The sequence below is a fragment of the Mesocricetus auratus genome, unplaced genomic scaffold (assembly GCF_017639785.1).
Source record: "Mesocricetus auratus isolate SY011 unplaced genomic scaffold, BCM_Maur_2.0 Super-Scaffold_4256, whole genome shotgun sequence".
NCBI classification, from domain to species: Eukaryota; Metazoa; Chordata; class Mammalia; order Rodentia; family Cricetidae; genus Mesocricetus; species Mesocricetus auratus.
The window spans coordinates 118,600,656-118,621,116 of NW_024429182.1; the positions used below are offsets into that span (position 1 = coordinate 118,600,656).

General features: G+C 43.8%; 1 protein-coding gene across 4 annotated transcripts in view; it reads left to right on the forward strand.

Moving 5' to 3' along the window:
* Ntrk3 (neurotrophic receptor tyrosine kinase 3) overlaps window positions 1-20,461 on the forward strand; it is a 377,921-nt gene that overhangs the window by 206,022 nt on the left and 151,438 nt on the right. For all 4 annotated transcript variants that reach the window (XM_005077774.4, XM_005077775.4, XM_005077777.4 and 1 more), the window contains exon 12: window positions 5,698-5,886. In XM_005077774.4, the coding sequence (XP_005077831.1) occupies window positions 5,698-5,886 (189 nt within the window). The remainder of the gene's footprint in view (window positions 1-5,697; window positions 5,887-20,461) is intronic.

The window sequence follows — 20,461 nt, forward strand, 5'->3', positions numbered from 1 at the left end:
CCATCCAGCTCTTCACTGCAATTATTTCTGCTATAGTAGTGAAGTGGGAGAGGAGGAGACTAGCGCTGGAAAGGCAGTGTGGAATAGCCTATTGGGCAGGGTGCCTGTGGTCTTCCAGGTTTCCCAATGAATCTAATAGTTCTATCGGAGGGATAAGACCCACCAAAGCCCTGAAAGCAGGGGGCAGCAGCAGTATGGGAGGAGAAAAAGGGGTGTGAGTGTCTGAGCAGACAGGTATTCCCCAGAGTTTCCCAGAAGCTTGAACCCACCAGAAGAGCTCTGAGGAGGTTTCTCTTTCACTTTTTGTAGCAGGGCTGTGCTGTGTTAGCAGGAATGGATTAGTGACAGTAGCGTCTCTGTTAACAATTCATAGCTATACCGTCTTTGCACGTGCGTATGTATGTGCATTTTCAGCATGCTTAGAAGAAGTCAATTTGGCTACTTTTTCTTATCTACTTTATATGTGGGCAACTTCAAGAAAACAGTGACAAGTTCTCCATGAAGCAAAGACTTTTGTTTTCTCTTCTTATTTGTCCCCTTTAGGACAGCTTCACACAATCCTTACTTCAGCTATTAAGATGAGAAGAAATACTTGCTGCCCCAATGGAGCACAAGACTGTGGGTTTCTCACAAATGGCACGAGAGCCTCCAGATTTGGAATAGAAATTGACTCCTAGAGTGAAATGCTGGTGCCACCACCCATGAGCCCTAACCTAGTACCGGAAGGAAGAGTGATTATAAATATGTTTGCATAGGGCAGGGAGACCTTAGTTTCTGTGGTGCTGGGGACTAAAGAGTCTCTTGTGCTGGGCAAGTGCTCTACCACTAACCCTGACCTCTTCTCTTTAAATTCTATTTTGAGACATGGTCTCATTTTGTAGCCCGGACTGTCTGAAACTCTCAATCCTCCTATTTGCCTCCCCAGTGCTGGTGTTATAGGGATGTACCATGGTGCCTGGTTGAGAGATTTTTGTTTGGTTTGCAGTGCTGAGGACCAAAACCAGGCCTTGCATATGGTAGGCAAGCACTTCATACATTGAAGTACATACAACTCTCTTGGGTTAGAGACGGATGTTAAAAAACATTTAGCTGTTTAAAAATTATTATCTTCTCCCACCCTTACAGCAGCTTTGGGCTTACAACATTGAGTGTAAGACACACAGGTTTTGCTTATTACCTGTGACCGCATGTATGCATACCATTTCCAGTATAAACTCACCTTCTTTACCCAAGACCAGGGATGCTGTGGACTCACAACAATAATCTCCACATGGGCCCTATGTTGCACCAGTCCTATAGAGATCACTGGTTTCAGCCACTTGCAGGCAGGGAAGACAAGAGTCTTCTTTCCCATGCTTAGGGATGATGGTTGTATGGGCAGTTTATCGGCTTTTATTTTAGAGTTAGGATGACTAAGGTGACTTTGGGTAGTGGACAATGGTCTGATGCTTCCATGTTCTACTCTGGTTGTGGACATAGTTGAATACGAATATTTGGCAGTGCTGGTAAGATGCATAGACGAATTATCTGCAGTCTCCCTGGGTGAGTCTAATGAGGTGACTCAGTTTTCTCCCAGTTCTCCGGGTCAAGAGCAATACCTTTCAAAGTTGTCTCAAGCTCTTGCCATCAAAGGCAGCTGCTCACGGGAAGGATAGTGAGCCAGAATTCAGCATGTGTCCCTTTGAGCAGTACATTCCCCACACTCTTCTCTTGTACCTGGCAGTGCCAGGTGACGTTCTGAGCACTGGTCTCGGCGCTAAGCTATGAGTGTGAATTCTCTCACTGCTTCTTTGTGGGGTTTGACTTGGAACAAGTCATTGCTCTATGCCTTTATACCTCCATCTTTAAAATGGGGACAATAATGCCAGCAACCTCGAAGAGGTGTTCCAAGATTAAAAGAGCTACGATAATAGAACTTGATACTTGGGAAGACTAGTTAAAAGCCTGGAAATTTCTCCAACTCACCAGAGCTTAGCCCTTTCCTTTATTCTGTCTGTGACACTCATCTCTGTAAGGCCAACCTCCTCATTTTCAAATGCCAGTTTTCAGCCTTCATTTTTATCTTATGTTTTTATTTATTGTATTTTATTTTATATGCATGGTTGTGTTGCCTTCATGTGTACTTGTGTACTGTGTATGTGACTGTTGTACTCGGAGGCCACAAGAGGGTACTGGATGTTCTGGAACTGGAGTTACAGGTTGTGAGCCAGCATGCGGGTACTGGGAATTGAACCTAGGTCCTATGGAAGAATCGTTGGTGCTCTTAACCACTAAGCCATCTCTATCTTCCTTCTCATTGCTTATCCTATTTGCCCTCTGGGCAGATTCTGTTGAACTCCTAGATGTTCCTTTTTGGCTTCTAAAGCCATGTATTTTTCTGGTTCTTTTCTACTTTCTGACTATTTCTTCTGCTTCCTTTCCAAGGTTCATGTTTAAGTGTTGGGGTCTTTCAGGGTTCTACAGTAGGGCTTACTGTTTTGTTTCTCTGCAATTTCCTTAGATGAACTCTTCCTTCCCAGGCATTGGGAGTCTTTTCCCCACAACTATTACTTCAACCTTTTCAAAATCTAAAACAATGCAAAGATAAGTTTTAACTGTTTTAGGTCACAACCTCTTAGAAATAAAATTTTATTGATTTGTCATTCCCCAGGAACTTTTAAGACACAGATCAAAGAGGTTAAAGTCCCAGTGCTACATCTTCCCCCAACACTGTGTATTATTCCATTTCATTATAGTAACCCACATCCCATAATGCTTAAAAAAGAAAGAGATGGATAGGAGACTTTGGGTTCTCATCTCCTTCTTGTGATCCATGGTTTGTTACAGTTTGATTTTAGGAAGAATTTCTTGTCTTCTTGAACTCATCATTGACTTTAAAACATTGATGATGGACATTCTCAGAGACCCTTTCTTACCTTAAATTGTTCACTTCTTACGTATTGCTTTGTTTTATAGCTGGGATGTTATATTTGCCCCTTTGAGTCTATTGGTTTTTGTATTGGTTTTCTGAGTCTTCTTCATAACTTGCCTCTGTTTCCTGCAGGCCCCCAAGTGCTGGTCTTGCTTTCTTTGTGCAGTAACTCTTCTGAGCTATCTGGTGGTCTTGAACGCATCACTGTCTCTTTATATTTAGGAACTGAGCTCTGGAAATCTGAAAGGATTCCACGTTGTGTGCATGCAGTTGTCATGCACACTGTCAACCTCACTGTGAAATGATTCCAGGGTGGTTTTTCATCAGGAAAAGCAAAAATGTCAGCATCTGGAAGCCTCCTTTCTGCTTTTCTCCTTGGAAGCGTCTTCTCACACCCTCTAGTACCGGGATGAGGGACTATTGGGAAATGGTAGGCAGGTTGTGCACAAATGTGATTGTTCTAGATGCAGGAAGAAAGGGCTCAGCTCCGTGCTTCATCCAAACCCTCTCCTGTGTCTTTAAGTCAACTTCTGTAGGAATAAACCCCTCCTCTTGTGGAATGGGGACAAGGCTGTGGACTCAGGTGTCTTGTTGAGGCATGGGCCTCCCTGCCATCTTCCTGTGCACCATATCCCTCATATCCTGAGCTCTCCTGCATGCCCTACTCCTCCTGGCATGCACGCTCCCAACAAGTCACACGCCACCGGGGCTCTCTTGTTTTGTTCTGAGTCACTGCTCCGCTTTGATGTGTTTTTCAACTTCCCAAATGTTTTTGAAATGTCTTGTTTATTCTCTTCTCTTCCTCTTAGTGCACTAATATTTCTTCAGTTCTTTTGTATTATCAGGATGCTTTGGGCAGTGGCTAATGCGAGGGCTTAGTGTTCCTCATTTCACTGCAAGTCACTATGAAAGTTTCTCAATGAGTTTCTGAGGAAAGTGTTTTCAGGACCACACTCCTTTTTGCAAGACAGGTGATTACTCTGGGCATTTGGGCAACCACTTATTGCCACTTTTGCACACGGTCTCTAGACACCAGCAGCCATTTGTCACGGGTTGGAATAAGCCTGCCTGTGCTGACGGAGTGGAATCCAGGGTCCGCCGTTTGCATTTACCAGTCTTCCATTTAGTTCTGCCTCATTGGCGCTTCACCTCGCTGTTTGATGGGAAATATTCTCTCCATAAACTTCAGGAAGATGTAATGGATTTCTGCAGTGGAAATATTGTTCAAGCCGCAAAACCAAATCACAGCAGGCACTTTGTCTGGGGACCCTGTGTCTAGCAAAGCAGCCATTTAAAACACTAGTTGTAGGAAGCCACAAACAGTCACAGCTAATTCCCTTTACAGGGCTTTTATTTGTATGCACAGGCGAAATACACCACCAAACACAATCATTGCTCTGCTAAGTCTGCAACATTAATTATCTCTGTCAACTTGCGCTTCTGAGTCACCTTACTCACTGAGTTTTGTCTTAGGGTTGGAAAATGGGGAGAATGCTTTGTAGGCAGTAAGACAATGTGGACGTTTCAAGAGTGGGACAGCCATCCCAACTACTACCAATTACTATTAACTAATTACTATCACTTGTAAAACATGGCTTAGGTGAGGCTCGGGGCAACACTGAGTAAAGGAAGGTTATGGTTGAGTCAATTGGAAGCCATATCATGCACCTCTGGAAATTTGATGGCAATGCTAAAGGCCATGGGGCCTCCAATTTCCTAATCATAGGTTCTGAGTCCTGGGTGTTCACAAAAACCACAAGGAGATCATTTAGAATCTTAATGCTCACATGCATCCCAGACTATTTCTGGGGTGAAACTCTATGGTTTTATATACATGTGTGTGCATTCTGTCTGTCTGTCTGTCTACCTGTCTCTCTCTCTCTCCCTCTCCCTCCCTCCCTCTCTCTCTCTCTGTCTCTCTATTCCTCTCTCTCTGTCTCTCTCTCTCTGTACTTGTGATCATATATATGTAGGTGAGATGTTGACATTGGGTTCTTCCTCAGTTACTTTCTACCTTAATTTCTTTACACATGGTTTCTTTTTCTTTGTTTTGTTTTCCAAGACAGAGTTTCTTTGTGTATCTGGTAGACCAGGCTGGCCTTGAAGTCATATAGATCTGCCTGCCTCTGCCTCTGCCTCCCAATTGCTGGGATTAAAGGTGTGTGTCACCACTGCCCTGCCTAAACATGGTTTCTTGCTACAGCTGGAGCTCTATAGATAGCCAATAAATGTTAGGCATCCTCTTTGATCTGCCTACCCAGGACTGGGACCACAGTGTGGACCTCCATACCTGGTGTTTTGTGTGGGTGCTGGGGACATAACTCAGATCCTTATGCTTGGGAGGCAAGGACCTCACCACCTGAGGCTCTCCCCAGCTCTTCAATCATCATTTTTAGTGCTCCAAGTAGAGGAGGGACAGAGAGGAGCAGCTACTTCTAGGTTCTTTTTTTAAAAGTCTTGTCACTGCTGCATAAACAAAGAAACACGAGTTTATTATTCTGAGCTAATTTGGGCTTGGGGAGAAATTAAAAATGATTCATGTAGTGGTTATTTCAACTCTTTTTTATTTTGGAATAATTTCTACGATTGAGAGACAGTTATTTTCAAGAAATAGAATTTGGCTGGAGTTTTGTATCATTAGAATTCAGGAATTCGGGCAATACTTGTCAAATGGACTGGACTCCTCTGAGAAAATGTGGTGGTAAAACAGTGAAGGGTGTGTAGATAGGGCTGGTACTGAACGGATGTGACCTCACTAGGTCCTGTGTCTCTCATGGTTTCTGCAGGTCCTGTGGCTGTCATCAGTGGCGAGGAGGACTCAGCCAGCCCACTGCACCACATCAACCATGGCATCACCACACCCTCCTCTCTGGATGCTGGACCCGACACAGTTGTCATTGGCATGACCCGCATTCCAGTCATTGAGAACCCCCAGTACTTCCGCCAGGGACACAATTGCCACAAGCCAGACACATGTAAGTAATAGGATTGGATACTGTCCCTTTTTTTTTTGTAGGGGGTGGTATGGAAGCAAACCATGTTGTTGGGGTTCTGGAACCTTCTAGGGTAACCTTCCACTTTCTAGGAGACCCTCCCTCTTTGTCTTTAAGTACAGAGAATAGCCTGGGCAAGAATATGCCAGTGGACAGAGTCCCCGAGGAAGGGGTGGCTGTAGGTCAAAGTTTAACTCCCTATTTTATGCATCTAGCTCAGCATAGCCATGAGTAGGGAGAGGTGCTCCTGTATATGAAAGAGGCTGATCCCCTCTAAAGACCCAGCCTAGCTGCTGGAGCACAGGGCCTGGCTCTGTCTACACAGCAGCCTCTGAGGTCATCGGAAGCCTCCTTGGGAGGGGGAGGGAGCAAAGGGAAGTGAGTACATTTGAACAGAAATGTCTCTCTAGCTGCCCAGTCCAGCCCCCAAATATGTACTCCCCTGGGAACATTCCAACCCAAGCTCTAGGAATCCCCCCCCCCCACTCCCCGCCCCAATTCCTAAGTCACAGGGCACCTATTTCCTCATGTCTCTCACCTCCTGTTGGTGGCAGCCACTCTCTTTGTGTTTCTTCTGAGCCCTGCTAGGTTCCCTCTCAGCTCCTGAGAGCTGGGGTGGCTGGTTCCTCCAGTCAACATTATACTCCTTCCTACACCCCAGGCTCAATGGGCCCCTTGATACGAATGCACAGTGTCTCCCCCTTCACACTGCTCCTGCCTCCTAGGGAATGATACACTGCTCAGGAGAGTTCAGAGATACCACCAGGGAGCAGGGACACCAGGAAGGGGTCAAAGCAACCTGTTAGGGAGAGGCCTCACCATACAGACAGAATAGCAAAGGTTGTAAGCGCCCCAATTCCAGCCCCCAGGATTCCCACCAGTTTTTTCATGTCTCCATTCATCTGGGGTAGTTCTAGGAAAAGGTATATTCTCATCTTGTTCATTCCCTGCTCATCTCTGTACTTGGGTCATACTCTTCAAAGCTCATAACTCTTGCTGCTCCTGCTGGGGTTTCCAGCAGCAGAGTAGGTCTTGGGTCATCCCATCAGCCTTTGCTTCCATTTCTCTGGCTCTGAGATTATTTAGTGAGCGTTACCACAGAGAGAAGGGTTGGGTTTGTGTCAGCTGAGACCATCATTTGCCTCCATATGTAGGATCTGCACCAGTTGTTTTCAGAGACTTCCTGTGAGGGTCATACAAAGGATAACTGGGTTTGAGATCAAGTTGGCCATAGGGAAAAGATAAGTTTTCAGATATACAGTGTGAGGTATGTCTGAGTGCTTGTCTGAGGTCAGGCTTGTCCCCTGAGTAGGGATAGGCAGGAAGGACACTCTTCTGCAGTGTTCTTTGGCCACTGCTGTTGAATACATATGTTATTCTTGCTGTTTGAGGTAGTTCTTTTCCATAAAGTCCATGTGGATGGTGAATTAGAAAACCCTGAACCCTTGCTCCTAGAGAAAATGCAGTGTTAGGTTTCTTTGAGCCTCCCTGCTTGCAATATTTTATCAGCTAACCTGTACACAGTCTTTCATACTGTATGTGTAATTATGTTCACAAACATCTTGGTTAACATGTATGACCGACTCATGCACATGCGACTCAGCTAACAGCTGATCAAACACCCATCTTGTACACATTCTTCTCTATAAGACACATGGCAAATACCTTGTGTTTGGAGTCATGGAATAGCATTTCAGAGCTATGCTTGGAAGCCATTTTAGAGCAAAATTACTAACAAAAAGAACAAAAAGCACCAAATGTGAAAAAGAAAAGTGGTCTAGAATAGACTATTCAAAGAGTGCCCTTGTTTATGATATGAAAATTGGAACAATAATTTTAAACTATGTTGCATGTGATAAACATAAACTTTTTCACCTGCCAATTGAAAGTGTACATATACATATGAGTGTAGACACACAAGTATTGCCCTGTGCCGCCTCTACTGGAAATGTTTGTTTAGACGTGATGGTTTCTGGAGTGTAAATGAGCTTTAATGACCAGGCACACTCCCAAGTACAGAATCTTGACTGATGAGCAACACTTCATGCTCTTAGGGGATGCCATGGGTGCTTGGTGCAGAGTCTCTGATCCTAGGGTCATATGTGTTCACTGAAGCTTTGAGTACCATGCCATCTGCACACCTGTAAGACAAGGGTGACTGTGTCATATGGGAGGAAGTGAAGTCTCTTCTGAGACATCAGGATCTTTTTCTCCTGGGAACTAGAGAGCTTTGGGCAAAGCTCTGGGACTAAATATGTGTCTTTGGATGTCAGGGAACAATCTCGAAGCCAAGGGACCATCATACCAGGAAAACCTGGAGCATGCAGAGCAGAAGGAGCTTTTTCTGGTGTGTGAGCCAACACAGCCATCTAGGGAGCCAGACTGCTTCTGTGTAAGCAAGTAGTGGATAGTGGGGATTCTAGGTTTATTGGCAGACTTGAAGTTGGAGGGGAGCAAACAAAGCCTTATCACAAGAAGCTCACAGGTTGACTCCAACTGTCCAAGCCCTTTGACAGTAGGAAAGGTATCTTTTTCATGCAGCAGGTCCATTTTGCCCTATCAATAGACAGCGGGTAATGAATTATTTTCAGAAGACACATGTGGCACGATAAGTACTTTGCAGGAGCATTATAACGGTATTTGGCTAATTTTCCTGTGACTCACACGGGCAGGGACAGGAAGACTGAGAGGCAGTGGGGTATCTCCTTCCCAAGGTTTCATCAGGCCAAGGAACTAACTCTATGACACAGTGTCATGTACAATGAGATGCCATTATAATAGTTAAAGCCACATGTGCTTTGACACATTAATAGACAGGAGCATCTACAGGGGTCACTCCTTTGGAAGGATAGCAAGAAGCAGGGAATTAAGAGAACAAATTATTCATACAGAGGTTCCCAGGGCTTCCTCCACCCAATTCCCTCCCTTGTCCCATTTTAGCATGTGTCACTTGGGAAGAAGTTGTAGGGAATTTAGAGCTTCCTAAAGCTGCAGGCATCACTCTCCAGCCTCTCTAGCAATGGGTTAAGTATGGAGTGATTCCCCCCGCCTTTATTCTTGTGTTTACCATGAGTCATGGGACCTTTCCGACCAGAGTGATTAGGATGCTGGTTGGCTCCTTGCTTCTCACTTTCTATCTGTCTTCAATCTAGTCCACAGCATTTTTCATCACATGTCAGGCTGCAAGGATATTTAAAGATCACCTGGTTCCAACACCTTATCAGATGCTTGCATCCCCTGGCTTATGTTCCCAGCAAATGCTCTGCATTTGACATTGTCTTCATTCTGAATTGATTCAGCTTTTCCAGGGATTCTGAAAGACCTGAATGAAGATGCACCTACTTGGTGCTGTGTACCCAGCCTGAGCCTAATAATCTTCCTGTTATTTGTGTAAAGATTCCATAATTCTTTAAAGTACTAGAAACTGAGGGTCTTGGGCTATGTCTTACAGAATGAGACAGAACTGACCTGTCCAAATGGATCACTAGGGAGATGATAAAATGTGTGCATAGCAACACTGGGGCCTGGATTACCTTTGTGAACCTTGTGGGCTGCAGTAAACTCATTCCTTGGAAGGCCTGGGCTTGCTGTCGTCTTCAGAGTAGGGCTTCTGATTTTACTTTTGGCTGGGGAGAAGGCATCCTGGCTGTCTTTGAAGCCTTGGGCTCTCTGTTCATTGCTTAGAACCTAATCTCTGTTTAGGAAACAGGCTCTTGGGGAGAGGAAAATCTCCTTCCATCTTCTTCTTCTCTTTGGTCTTCAGGTGTCTATGTCTGCCTTTGTTCCCACGTAGTGTTCCTGTTTTCCCAGGATCAGCACCCTACATCCTGCAAACAGGAATGTATTTACATGCCTGGCACCTCTTTCCACCGCCCTCCTCCAACCCTGTGTCTGTCTGTTTCTTCTTCTCACCATAACCTCTTGCTGTGCCATGATGAGCTGTATGTCCACTTTTTAAGCTGCCTCCCTAGAATATTCACCACCTTCTTTCTTTGATCTCTTCCCATAGCTGGACCAGGCTCCCAAGTCTCTCTTCTTAGCATCTATTCAATATTCGGCGAAGACTTTATCTTCTCCATCAAGTACACATGTAGGATGGGTTTGTGTCAGGCATTCTTCTAGACTTTTGAAAAATGGAGGCAAGAGACATACATTGCTGTTTTCCTCTCAGATTGCCTGTCACCCATACATAATTCCTAAGACCCCATTTTTCTTCTTCTTCCTTTGCTTTGGGAGAGGGATTGAGACAGGGTTTCTCTGTGGCTTTGGAGGCTGTCCTGGAAAAAGCTCTTGTAGACCAAGCTAGTCTTGAACTCACAGAGATCCTCCTGCCTCTGTGTCATGAGTGCTGGAATTAAAGGTGTGCACCACCACCACCTGGCTGACCCCTACTTCTTAGAATCCCCCTCCCCACATTCTGTTTTGCTGTTGCTTTTGGCTTTCCAGCATTTATCCTTTAGTTTCATGGCATTTCATTTTATGGCAATCATTGTTCACTAACTGCGACCATAGTGTAATTCCTGTTTTGAAATAACATATCTGCCTCTCTGTATAACACCGCCCCATGCCATTTTCTTCCTTAATATACTATGTTATAATGGGACTTCATTTCCAACCTCTTGTGAATCCCTCTCAGACTCACACTATCCCAACATGACTTTTCCTTCCTTCTTTCTAACTTATGGCTCGTAGGCAGCACCATGTACCAGTCTTGAATGGCTTTAAACCAGATTCTAAGTCACCTTGGTACCTCTCAAATAAATGTGTACTGTTTCCCAATCGTGGATTTGCATTCTTGCCAGTTGTAGCCCTTCTAATTGTCGAACCCCATGCAAATGCTCACACTATGTGTGTGCACATGTGTTCACGTGTATTGAGGACAACTTTAGATATCATTCCTCAGACCTCACTCATGTTTATTGAGACAGGGTCTCCCTGTGACCTGAAATAGGTCAAGTGCAGCTAAGCTGACTGTCCGGTAGTCACCAGGGACTGACTTATCTCTACCTTCTCAGTGCTGACATTTAATTCTTTAGTTTCTACTGAGCACACAGCATAAAACTAAGGTCAAAGAAGACACTAAATAACATTTGTCATATGGTGCTTTAGTTTGGATCCTGAGTGTTCCCCAAGGCCCCTGTGTTGGAGACTTGGCACTCAGGGAGGGACACTTGGGAGGTAGTAGAAATGTTAGGAAGCAGAGTCTAGTGGGGTTCTAGGACACTGGGGATATGGTCTCAAAAGGTATTGAGTGACAGTCTTCCCTCACTTTATTTTCCTCCCTGAGCATGAGGTGAGTGATTTTGCCTCCAACATATGTTTTCTACCATTGTCACCCAAAGCCTTGCCAGAGCCCTAAAATCAATAGGTCTAACTTATCCCAGAGTAGGACCTTTTTCTATATAAGTTGCTGATCTTAGGTGTTTGTTATAGTCATGGAAAATTGATTAATCTGGATGGCTCATGACATAGGCTCTTTAGCAAGGTTGCTCATCTGTAACCTCACCATTTCTGGACCAACACTGAGCAGGTGTTTAATGTGTTTTATCTCAGGTGATCAGTAACTAGCTTTCCAAGTAAGAGTCTGCTACCCCCTTTTACAGATAAAACAATGGAAACTGTAGGCTTTGATGGTTTGCTCCAAAAGTTGGATAATACAGACAACAACAGACTAGAACGATGGAACCCGTCATCTAGCTTTACTCATTAAATTGATTACACAGATTTCTAGGTACCCTACAGTCCCCCATGCCTCTTGAACTTAGGGAGACAGTTTGTTGAGGAGTAAGGACAGTTTCTGTGTAGGGTGTTCCAGGGTGACCAAGGTTCTTATAGTCACAAGGCTGATCAACACCTGTTTGGCACTTATACTTCTCTGATCACAGACTCAAGATACTAAGGGAACATGGTTGCCTTCAGGTAAGGTAGTAGCTACTCCTGGCATTAAATATTTTTTTCATAGAATAGGTTTAGGTTTACATTAAACTTGAGCTAAAAATAGAGTTCCCACATGTTCCCATCTACTCCCCATCCTAACAACAGTGTTCCTCTATACTATTAAAGCTGACACTAAATAGTTCATTTGCAATAAGTGATAGCAATGTGATAATACTGAAAGATAATTGTTAGCCTAAGTCCAGTTTTTAGGAGGGTTATCTCTTGGTGTTTGGCAGTTCTGTGTTCAGCTCTACAATCCTCTATCTTCCACATTCCTACCCTTTGCAACCACTGATATCTTCATTTTTCCCATTGTGGCATGGCTCTTCTACTTATGTAGTTGGAGTCACAGTGAGGCTAGCCTTCCAGCTTGGCTTCATTTACTGAGCAATATGCCCCTAAGTTCTGTCATGTGTTTCGATGGCCTGATAGCTTGTTTCTTTTTGATATTGAGGAACTGTCCATCTTCTGGATGTATCACTCTTCATCACTTGCTCATCTACTGAAGGACACTGTACTGTTTTGTTAGAGCTCCGTACTAAAGCACCCCAGACAAGTAAGCTTCGCACAACATGAGTGTGCTGAAGTCAAGTCTGAAATCAAGATGCTGGTAGGGTGTTGCTTTTCCTGAAACTTGTAGAGATTCTTCTGAGCCTCTTGGTATCTGGTGGGACAGCCAGCACCTCAACTGCCCCTCAGATTAAAGGTGAATTACTCCATTTATCTTCATGTGGCTTCTAACAAGGTCAGAGGGAATGTTAATTAGGGGTCCACTCTACCCCAATGTGATCACTTAAAATGATTATATCTGTAGTATCCTTTTTTTCCTAATGAGTTCACATTCTAAGGTACCAGGAATTAAGGTTTCAGGGTAACTTTTTTGAAGTGGGTAATAGATAGCTTTATTGTTTGTGGCTTCCTATTTGGGACATCCAGGTGCAGTTTTGTGTGTAGACATAAGTTTAGAACTTATGTGTGTAAATAGGAATAATTCCTGGATCAGATGCTAAGACTGTATAGCCTAGTAAGATACTGTCACACTGTCTTACAAAGTAGAGGCACTTAGGTAGGCAGTGTTAGGTTCCCATTAGACTGGCCTCTGCTGATCCTCTCCTGTCCCAGATCCTCTGTGGGTATGCACACCCTTCTTTTCCTGCTTTCTGAAATGCGTTCTACTCTGAATTATGCCAGTAGTAGATGCTAGCATGGTTCTTGTGGATGTTTACACAGACTAAGGCATACCACTTCCTTCTGGTCATTGATCAAAGGCCAGTTGGTGTGCCCATGTCAGAGCTCGCCCCTCTGCTTCCCAGTGTGTCATGCTTTCAGTGCATGCCAACAGAGCTTGATGCGTCCTTCCTTGTGGGCCAGTTCCAAGCTCCCGATGAGCCCTTCCCTTTCAGGCACCCCACTTTCTTTTATTCTTTGCTTCTGCAGTCTTGCCAATGTCTTCATTTTTCCAGTGTCACTGTCAAGCTGCCTCTATACCCATTCCGGTTTTCCTTGTGAGTCTCTCCACATTGAAAGATAGGCATGCGTTTAACCTTGAGCCCCTCCCAGATGACCACTCTCATGTTCATTTCCTCTATCCATCACAGGTGACCTGGAAGCTCCCTACCCGAGATCTTTATAGCCCCTCCCTCTCATGAGATTGCCAAAATCCCTTTATCTGTTGGCTTCCCACAAAGTCATTTTCTCTTTTGTTTTCCTATTCAGTCTATGGACATATACTGGTCTCGTATTAAGTTTGGAAGCTGGGGCTAGAGTACAAATCTGACCCTTCTTCATTCCTCTTCTGCAGAAATATACCTGTTTGGAGGCCTAAGCCCTTTTCATTTCCCCCAAGACAGCTTCACTGTGCACTCTCATACTCCCATCTATGAACTTTCCACACAAGCAACTAGGGCCAAAGAGGCTTAGTCTGCAGCCTTTATGGGGGTGAGTAAGTGGCTTGTCTCCTCCTTTGCTTCTGGGATGATTAGTCACAGAGCTTGCCTTTTCTGGAAGAGGAACTGCCGGGGCTACTTTCCCAGTTGCAGAGAGGCGCACAGAGCCTGTGTGTGCAATGCAGTATTAATAGTGCATCTGCATGATATAGATTTCTGTCAACCTCTGTACTAACAAACATCGCTTAGCCCAGGGTAATGATGGGTGTTTATTCCCCAGCCACTTAGCTCAGCATCATGGACTTGCACATGAAATATGGAAAATGGGCTTCTTTTTTTCTGGCAGGAGCAGGCCCCTGCTAGAGCCACTAGCAGAGGCCACAGCAACAGCTGCTGCTCTAGAGGCAGAGTGTACCTTTCTAGCCTTTTCTTCTGCAGAAACTCATGCTGGTCTTACTAATGGCAAGAAGGGGATCTGGCTACAGGGCTGATCTGGGAGCTCCCTCAAGTATGCAACTGAGAAAGAAAGGTCCCCATATAGGAGGTGCTGCCTGTGGTCGTTGGAGGAGGTGACATTGGCAAGATGTGACATGGCAGAGGTTGAGACAGATGTGGAGATGCGAGGTTCTGATGTTCTCTATTCTTATGATGGTTGATCTTGGCAACTACCCTTAGGGGAACCACAGGTTGAATCTTGATGAAGGCAAAGGCGACATTTATCTGTTAGACTTTGCCACTGGTTGGACATTCCCAGGCCCTGATTTCCAGGCAGTGGTTTGTGGAACATTTTAAATCAACATAAGCTAGGATTGTTCTCCTCTGGTTTTCCTTTCATCCTGTTTTCAGGTCTAATTAAGACATTTCACAGATGTCTGAGAGTACTATGATCCTCTGTTTGGTACATCTGGCTTCCTTTTTTTTTTGGAAGATCTGGAGAATTGCAGGATGGAACATATTGAGAGTCAGGGGAGTTAAGTCCTGTGTCCACAAGCTCAAGTTCAAATATATTCACACATTTGTTCAGAGGCTTTCAACCCTTAGAGAACAATTGTAGCTGGACACAAACTCTTGCATCTCCCAGGTATGGTATAGCTCAACTATAGAGTTTTATCATAACCCCCAGCCCCAGGACAGAAAATTAAATAATTTCACTTTCCCCAAATGATTTGAAAACCCTAAACATATCTGAGCATGCGCTTCAAATTTTTCACCATCTGGCACATAGAGACTAACTCACATTCATGTCCTTGGGTCAAGGCAACCTTCCTTCCTGTTGATAGCCATGGTCTCTGTACTTCATGGCTATAATCACATACTTAAAGTTAGAAACTGCATGCAGTCATGCTAATTAAGTAATTAGGTATAATTATACTCACTGTAAATACACAGTAATTGGATAAAAAATGTACTTGGGGGTTAAGGATGTACTTCAGGGTGGAAGGTGGAGAATGATAAGGTCCCTAGCCATCCTGGAGGGATGTCATCTCATGGTGCAATTCAAGCCCACAGAGAGCTGTCCCCAGCAAGGTCAAGTGAGTAGGCTATGAAGAGGGTCTTTTGTTTCCTTTCCAGATGCCTACATGTCTTCCTAGTTTGTTCTGACCTAGGCCTTGTCTGCAGGGAGAGGGAGGATTAATTTCCCTCCTGTGATTTTTCCAGCTCACAGTTTCTCAGTGATAACTTTACTTTTCTTCTTAACCAATTTCAGATATAGAGTCTGTATAGGGATGTTTATTATTACTATTACTGTTACTATAATTAATTAATTTTGTATATAAGTATGCATGTAGACATCCGCGGTGGATATTGACCATTTTCCTCTATCATAGCTCACCTTATCTTTTGAGACAGGGTCTCTCACTGAACACAACATTAGCTAGACTGGATGAACACAAGTGACTAGAAATCCACCTGTCTTTATTCCTCTGCACCCCAGCTCTACTCTAGGGTTCCAGATGGGTATGGCCATGCCTAGCATTTTTCTATGGTACTGATGATCCAAACTTGGATCCTCCTGCTTATGCAGCTGTCATTTTACTGACTGAGCCATCTCTTCAGCCCCTGATTTGGAATTTTAAAGGGTGTTAATTCTGAACCAGTGGAGACAAACAGACAACAAACAACAAACCAAAGATGGGTTTTAAAACTGAGCTGAAGGTTGTTGTTTGGACTTAAAGCCAACATGGGCTTTTTGATGCCTTTCCCAAACCTTGAACTTGTGACACACTGACACGTATTGAAGCTGCTGAGCACGCACTGTCCATCCAGATGCAGTAAGGGTCACAGACTGTCTCATTTTTTACAATTCAGAGTCTAGAAACTGCTCAGGAAGACCTCACACACTCAGGGAGTTCTTTATGAATTTCCTGTAGTCAAGCAATGGGATGGGTGATGATGGTCTCTACCTTGTCCGACAAGAACATCCTTTGCCTTTCTCAGTAAGTACCATGGACACAAAGGGAAGGATGTGGGAGTTACCTCCTTTGTCTCTAAGAAGACAGACATACTCATTTCAGGGGCAGAGGTTGAAAATCAAGAAAAAGTGTGTATGGGACTGGGGAAGAGATCTCTCTAGTTAAGAGTGCTTGCTATGTAAGCATAAGAACCCGAGTTCAAATCCCTAGCCAGGCCTGGTTTTGTATGCCCTCAACCCTAGCCTTGGGGATGGAGACAGAATGATCCTAGGTGCTTGCTGAGATTTTGGTTCAGTGATGAACAGTGTCTTATGTGGATAAGGAAGAGAGCAATGAAATAAGACACCAGAATCTTCCTCTGGCTTCTGCATGAGTGCACACATATGCATGCATACCTCCTCCCAAACACAAGAGAAAAAAAGATAAAATATTTTAAAGCAATAAAACTAATAGAAAGCAAAGTTAATCTGCTCTTCAAAAGAGCAGGAATCATTTCTTTTTACTTTCCTGGTTTCAATAGTTATTACAGGATAAATACTCATATCTGAAGATTCAGAGCTAAGAGTCTCAGATGAGAGACATAGTGATGTTTGTCTTTATGGGTCTGGGATACCATGATCAATATAATCTCTTCTAGCTCCATCTATTTACCTGCAAATTTTATGATTTCATCTCAGATGACTTGGGAAGTCTGAACTCCATTCATGGTGAACAGTAATGATGTTCATGGTGTTCAGCTTTATTATTTATATATAGCCATCAACAAAATGTCCACTTCACATGGGTAGATTATGTAGAAAAGGAAACATATGATCAAACGTGTTTGCCAGTTTTTATTTTTTAAAAACTTATTTTTATTTTTAAAAAGTTGGAAAAGCAAAAGAGGTTACATCCAACCCTGAGGGCAGCAGGACCTCTATCACTAACCGTGGTCATTATTAGGAGTCTCTTTCCATAAGACCAGTGCAGTAGAGAATGATTATCATTTCCACTGCTTCTGCTACCTGTGAAGGAGCACTCATCATCTAAATGGGAGGATGGGAAACGTGCCAAGCAGGCCAGGATGCTCTTGTTCACCTCATCCTCTCAGTAACTAAGAGCCAAAGCTCTACTCTCTCCTTGTCCAGGAAGCCAGGAGTCCGGCGTCCTTGTGTCTTTATCCAACTTCCTTCAGTTCAGTATTTTCAAAACAATGAAGAAGGATGCTAACAAATATTTCCTCTGTGGATCCCTCAAAGTCCATGGTCCAATAAGTTTGGTAACATTTATTACACACACACACACACACACACACACACACACACACACACACACACATTTCTTCTTGTGAGATTCTGAAGTACTCAGCCCTAAAATTATTTCAACACTTCAAAAAGGACATTGGCCTGGTTGGAGTGACACACACCTGTAATCCAGCATGTGGGAAGCTGAAGCACCTTGACTCAAAAAACAAACAAACAAACAACAAACAAACAGAAATGACCTCGGGTCTTCACCCTTCCCAAACCCATTACAGCATAGAAGGTGAGTGGGAACTTTGCTGGTCACTAACCCTGTGAGTAAAAGTGTGCAATGGACTGGATTCTGACCTGGGATTCAGTGTCTCATTGTTACCTTCAGGCAGATGTTGCAACACACTCTGAAAGTGCCCTGATGGGCCTGACCCCTTTTGGTACAAATAGTCTCCCATGTCTTCTGACACTTCTGGGAGGGACAGAAAGAGGCTGCATTATACTTAAACAACCAGACTTAGGATGTGGCACTCTTCAGGATTCCAGGTAGACTTAACAGGGATCAATAGTCATTTTCTATTCTGTGATTAGGAGCTTCGGCAGATACTCCTGACACAGCCTGACCCCTGGATCAGGAAACAATGTCATAGCCAGATTTTCAATGTTCCCCATTTCTGGACATATTTGACATTTCAAGTGGGAGTCTCCTAAGGAGAAGGGCAAACCAAGGTGCAGGTGTCATCAGGACCACTGTTCCCAGATCACTGTGTGGAAGGTAGGAATACATGCTCCTTTCTGGAAAGAAATACGACAATAGTCTTGGCACTGAGTCGGGCTCTTGCATTTGAAAGAATAAACTATACTGTTGGTCACAGTGGGTCTTCTTTCATCAGAATATCAAGTGGCATAGATTGGGTTGTTTAGCCTGCCTAGTCAATCATTACTTGACTGTGGCCAAGGCATAGACCCATTGTAAGTTTTAGGAAAGAAAAGGAAGTCACCGTGGTCAGTATCTTGTGAGATAAACTGCTACATGAATCTGAAAATCCTCTGTCAACTTCATTTAGTCATCACATATGTGATTATCCTTGCTTACGATGATCATTGCAGGTTTTGCCAGGAAGGTCTTCTCTTCTCTAGGTTGATACTCCCCAAAATGTGATGATTTCAAAGTTTATAGTTATTTTCCAAAATCTAAGAATCCTTTCTTGCCCTCCACCCACTTTCAGCAAATCTAAGAAACAGTTTCTTGTCACCCAGATCCACAGAGGTATTCCTAGGAGGCAGGGCTAAAAGATGTCAGTCATCAAGTCATGGTTGATATAGATGAGCTTACAGCTCTGGCCAGTTTCTTTACTGGTTAATTGGAACTGGAACACTGTGGGCTTAACTGGAGTGCATAGAGAGATTTGGGAAGGATTCTTCTGTTCTCTTAGGTCTTTGTTTTAATCTCCCCTGTGGTTTTACTTCCTGGAAGCTCATCTCTCCTGTACACATGTGTGGTACTGCTTATGTGTAGTGAACTGAGGTCTCCTGTACCTGTGCCAGCACAGGGGCTTCTAGGGTCAGGGTTTAATGCCTATGACTGTATCTTCAGATGCTAATGTATGTATCCCAAGTCTTGTTCATAGTGTGCATGTTTCATGTATTGAATATTTGATTATATTGGTTAAAATCTTTTCTATCTAAGTAATAGACAATTCTCCCCCACTAGGCACAGATAGTAATAAATTTGACAATAATTTAGATCAATTAAATAATTAAGAAAGGTTTTAAGTTGGACTCTTGTTCTGCTTTATCAGGATTCTCTTTCCTTTACCTTTGTTTTGATGTCAACACCCCTCATAATTTGAGACTGAGGTAGTTTTTCTTTCCTTTGACTTTGGTAAGAATTTTATTTATTTATTTGTTTATTTATTCCAAAACCAATCATCCCTAAGCAGAATGGAATTACAACAAGCACTTTAGGCTCCCCAAGAGTCTCTGAGTCTGGGAATGGAAGTCATTTCTCCTGAGGTCTATACTCAGGTGAAGGGAAGTAAACACCTCCACAAAATCAAGGCTCTGCCAGGAGAAAATGGTAGTAACCATTAGAGATGACAGTAGTCCCCTGTGCTCACCCACATTTAAACCACAGTGATACTGTCCCTTTACTCCTCAGAGTAAGCAGGAACCCTTTAGGGACAGGTGGCAGAATGAGGAGAACACTGATTCCATATCAATCTTATTCTGTGTAACTGTCCTCTTAGGGAGACCAAGCCAGTCATTTATGCTTGCTGCTGACACTGTGTGGGTCTGACGGGCCATATTAGTGTCAGGGTGTTCTTATATACCTAGGCAAGGAAGAATGTGTACACTTGTGTCTAATTGGCCTGGTTTGTGGTTTCCTGGGAGCAGTTCTGGTGTAGTTTCTGGACAGTAGGTGCGGGTGAGTGGACAGTGAGGGTCGGGTCAGAAAGGAAGCCATGAAGGGTAGAGACGCACATTCAGTAGACTGAAATCCAACGGAGGGACTGGTACTGAACTCGGAAGTTCATTACCTCAATAGTATTGTCTAACTCAGACAATGCTACCTCTTTGTTTGGGACTGATAATCTAAGTGTAATGAATTAGCCAGTAGTTTTAATTCTTAGAAATCTTTATGAGGCGCACACCCCATTTCCTAGATAAGGTAACTGAGGCACAGGAAGTGGCATGCTGTAGTCTCATATTTAAAGCATGTCAGAACTGAGGCATACACTCTCTTTGTCTCTGTCTTGCCTTCTGTAGTAAATTAGCCAGTAATGAAATATTGTGATTCCTAGTTTGGCTAGGAGGGATCCTCTAGGAACTCAAAGTTGAGGGACCTGGTCAAGGACACTTGGTGGTCAGATCCAAAGCTCACCCCAGGGGTTTTCAAGTCTGCCTCTTCTGGCTCAGGCCTGATGGCTGACCTCCAGTTCACTTGTACCTCGTCTTGAAGAATTGCAGACAAATGCTGTTTTGGGTAATGTGGTGCCCTCTTGCAAAGCAGCTGCAGTAGTTCCCTTGTAGTGTTCCTGGGCTCCTATGGGGGCCAGCACTGCCTTCTCTGCTGCTATGGTCTGGA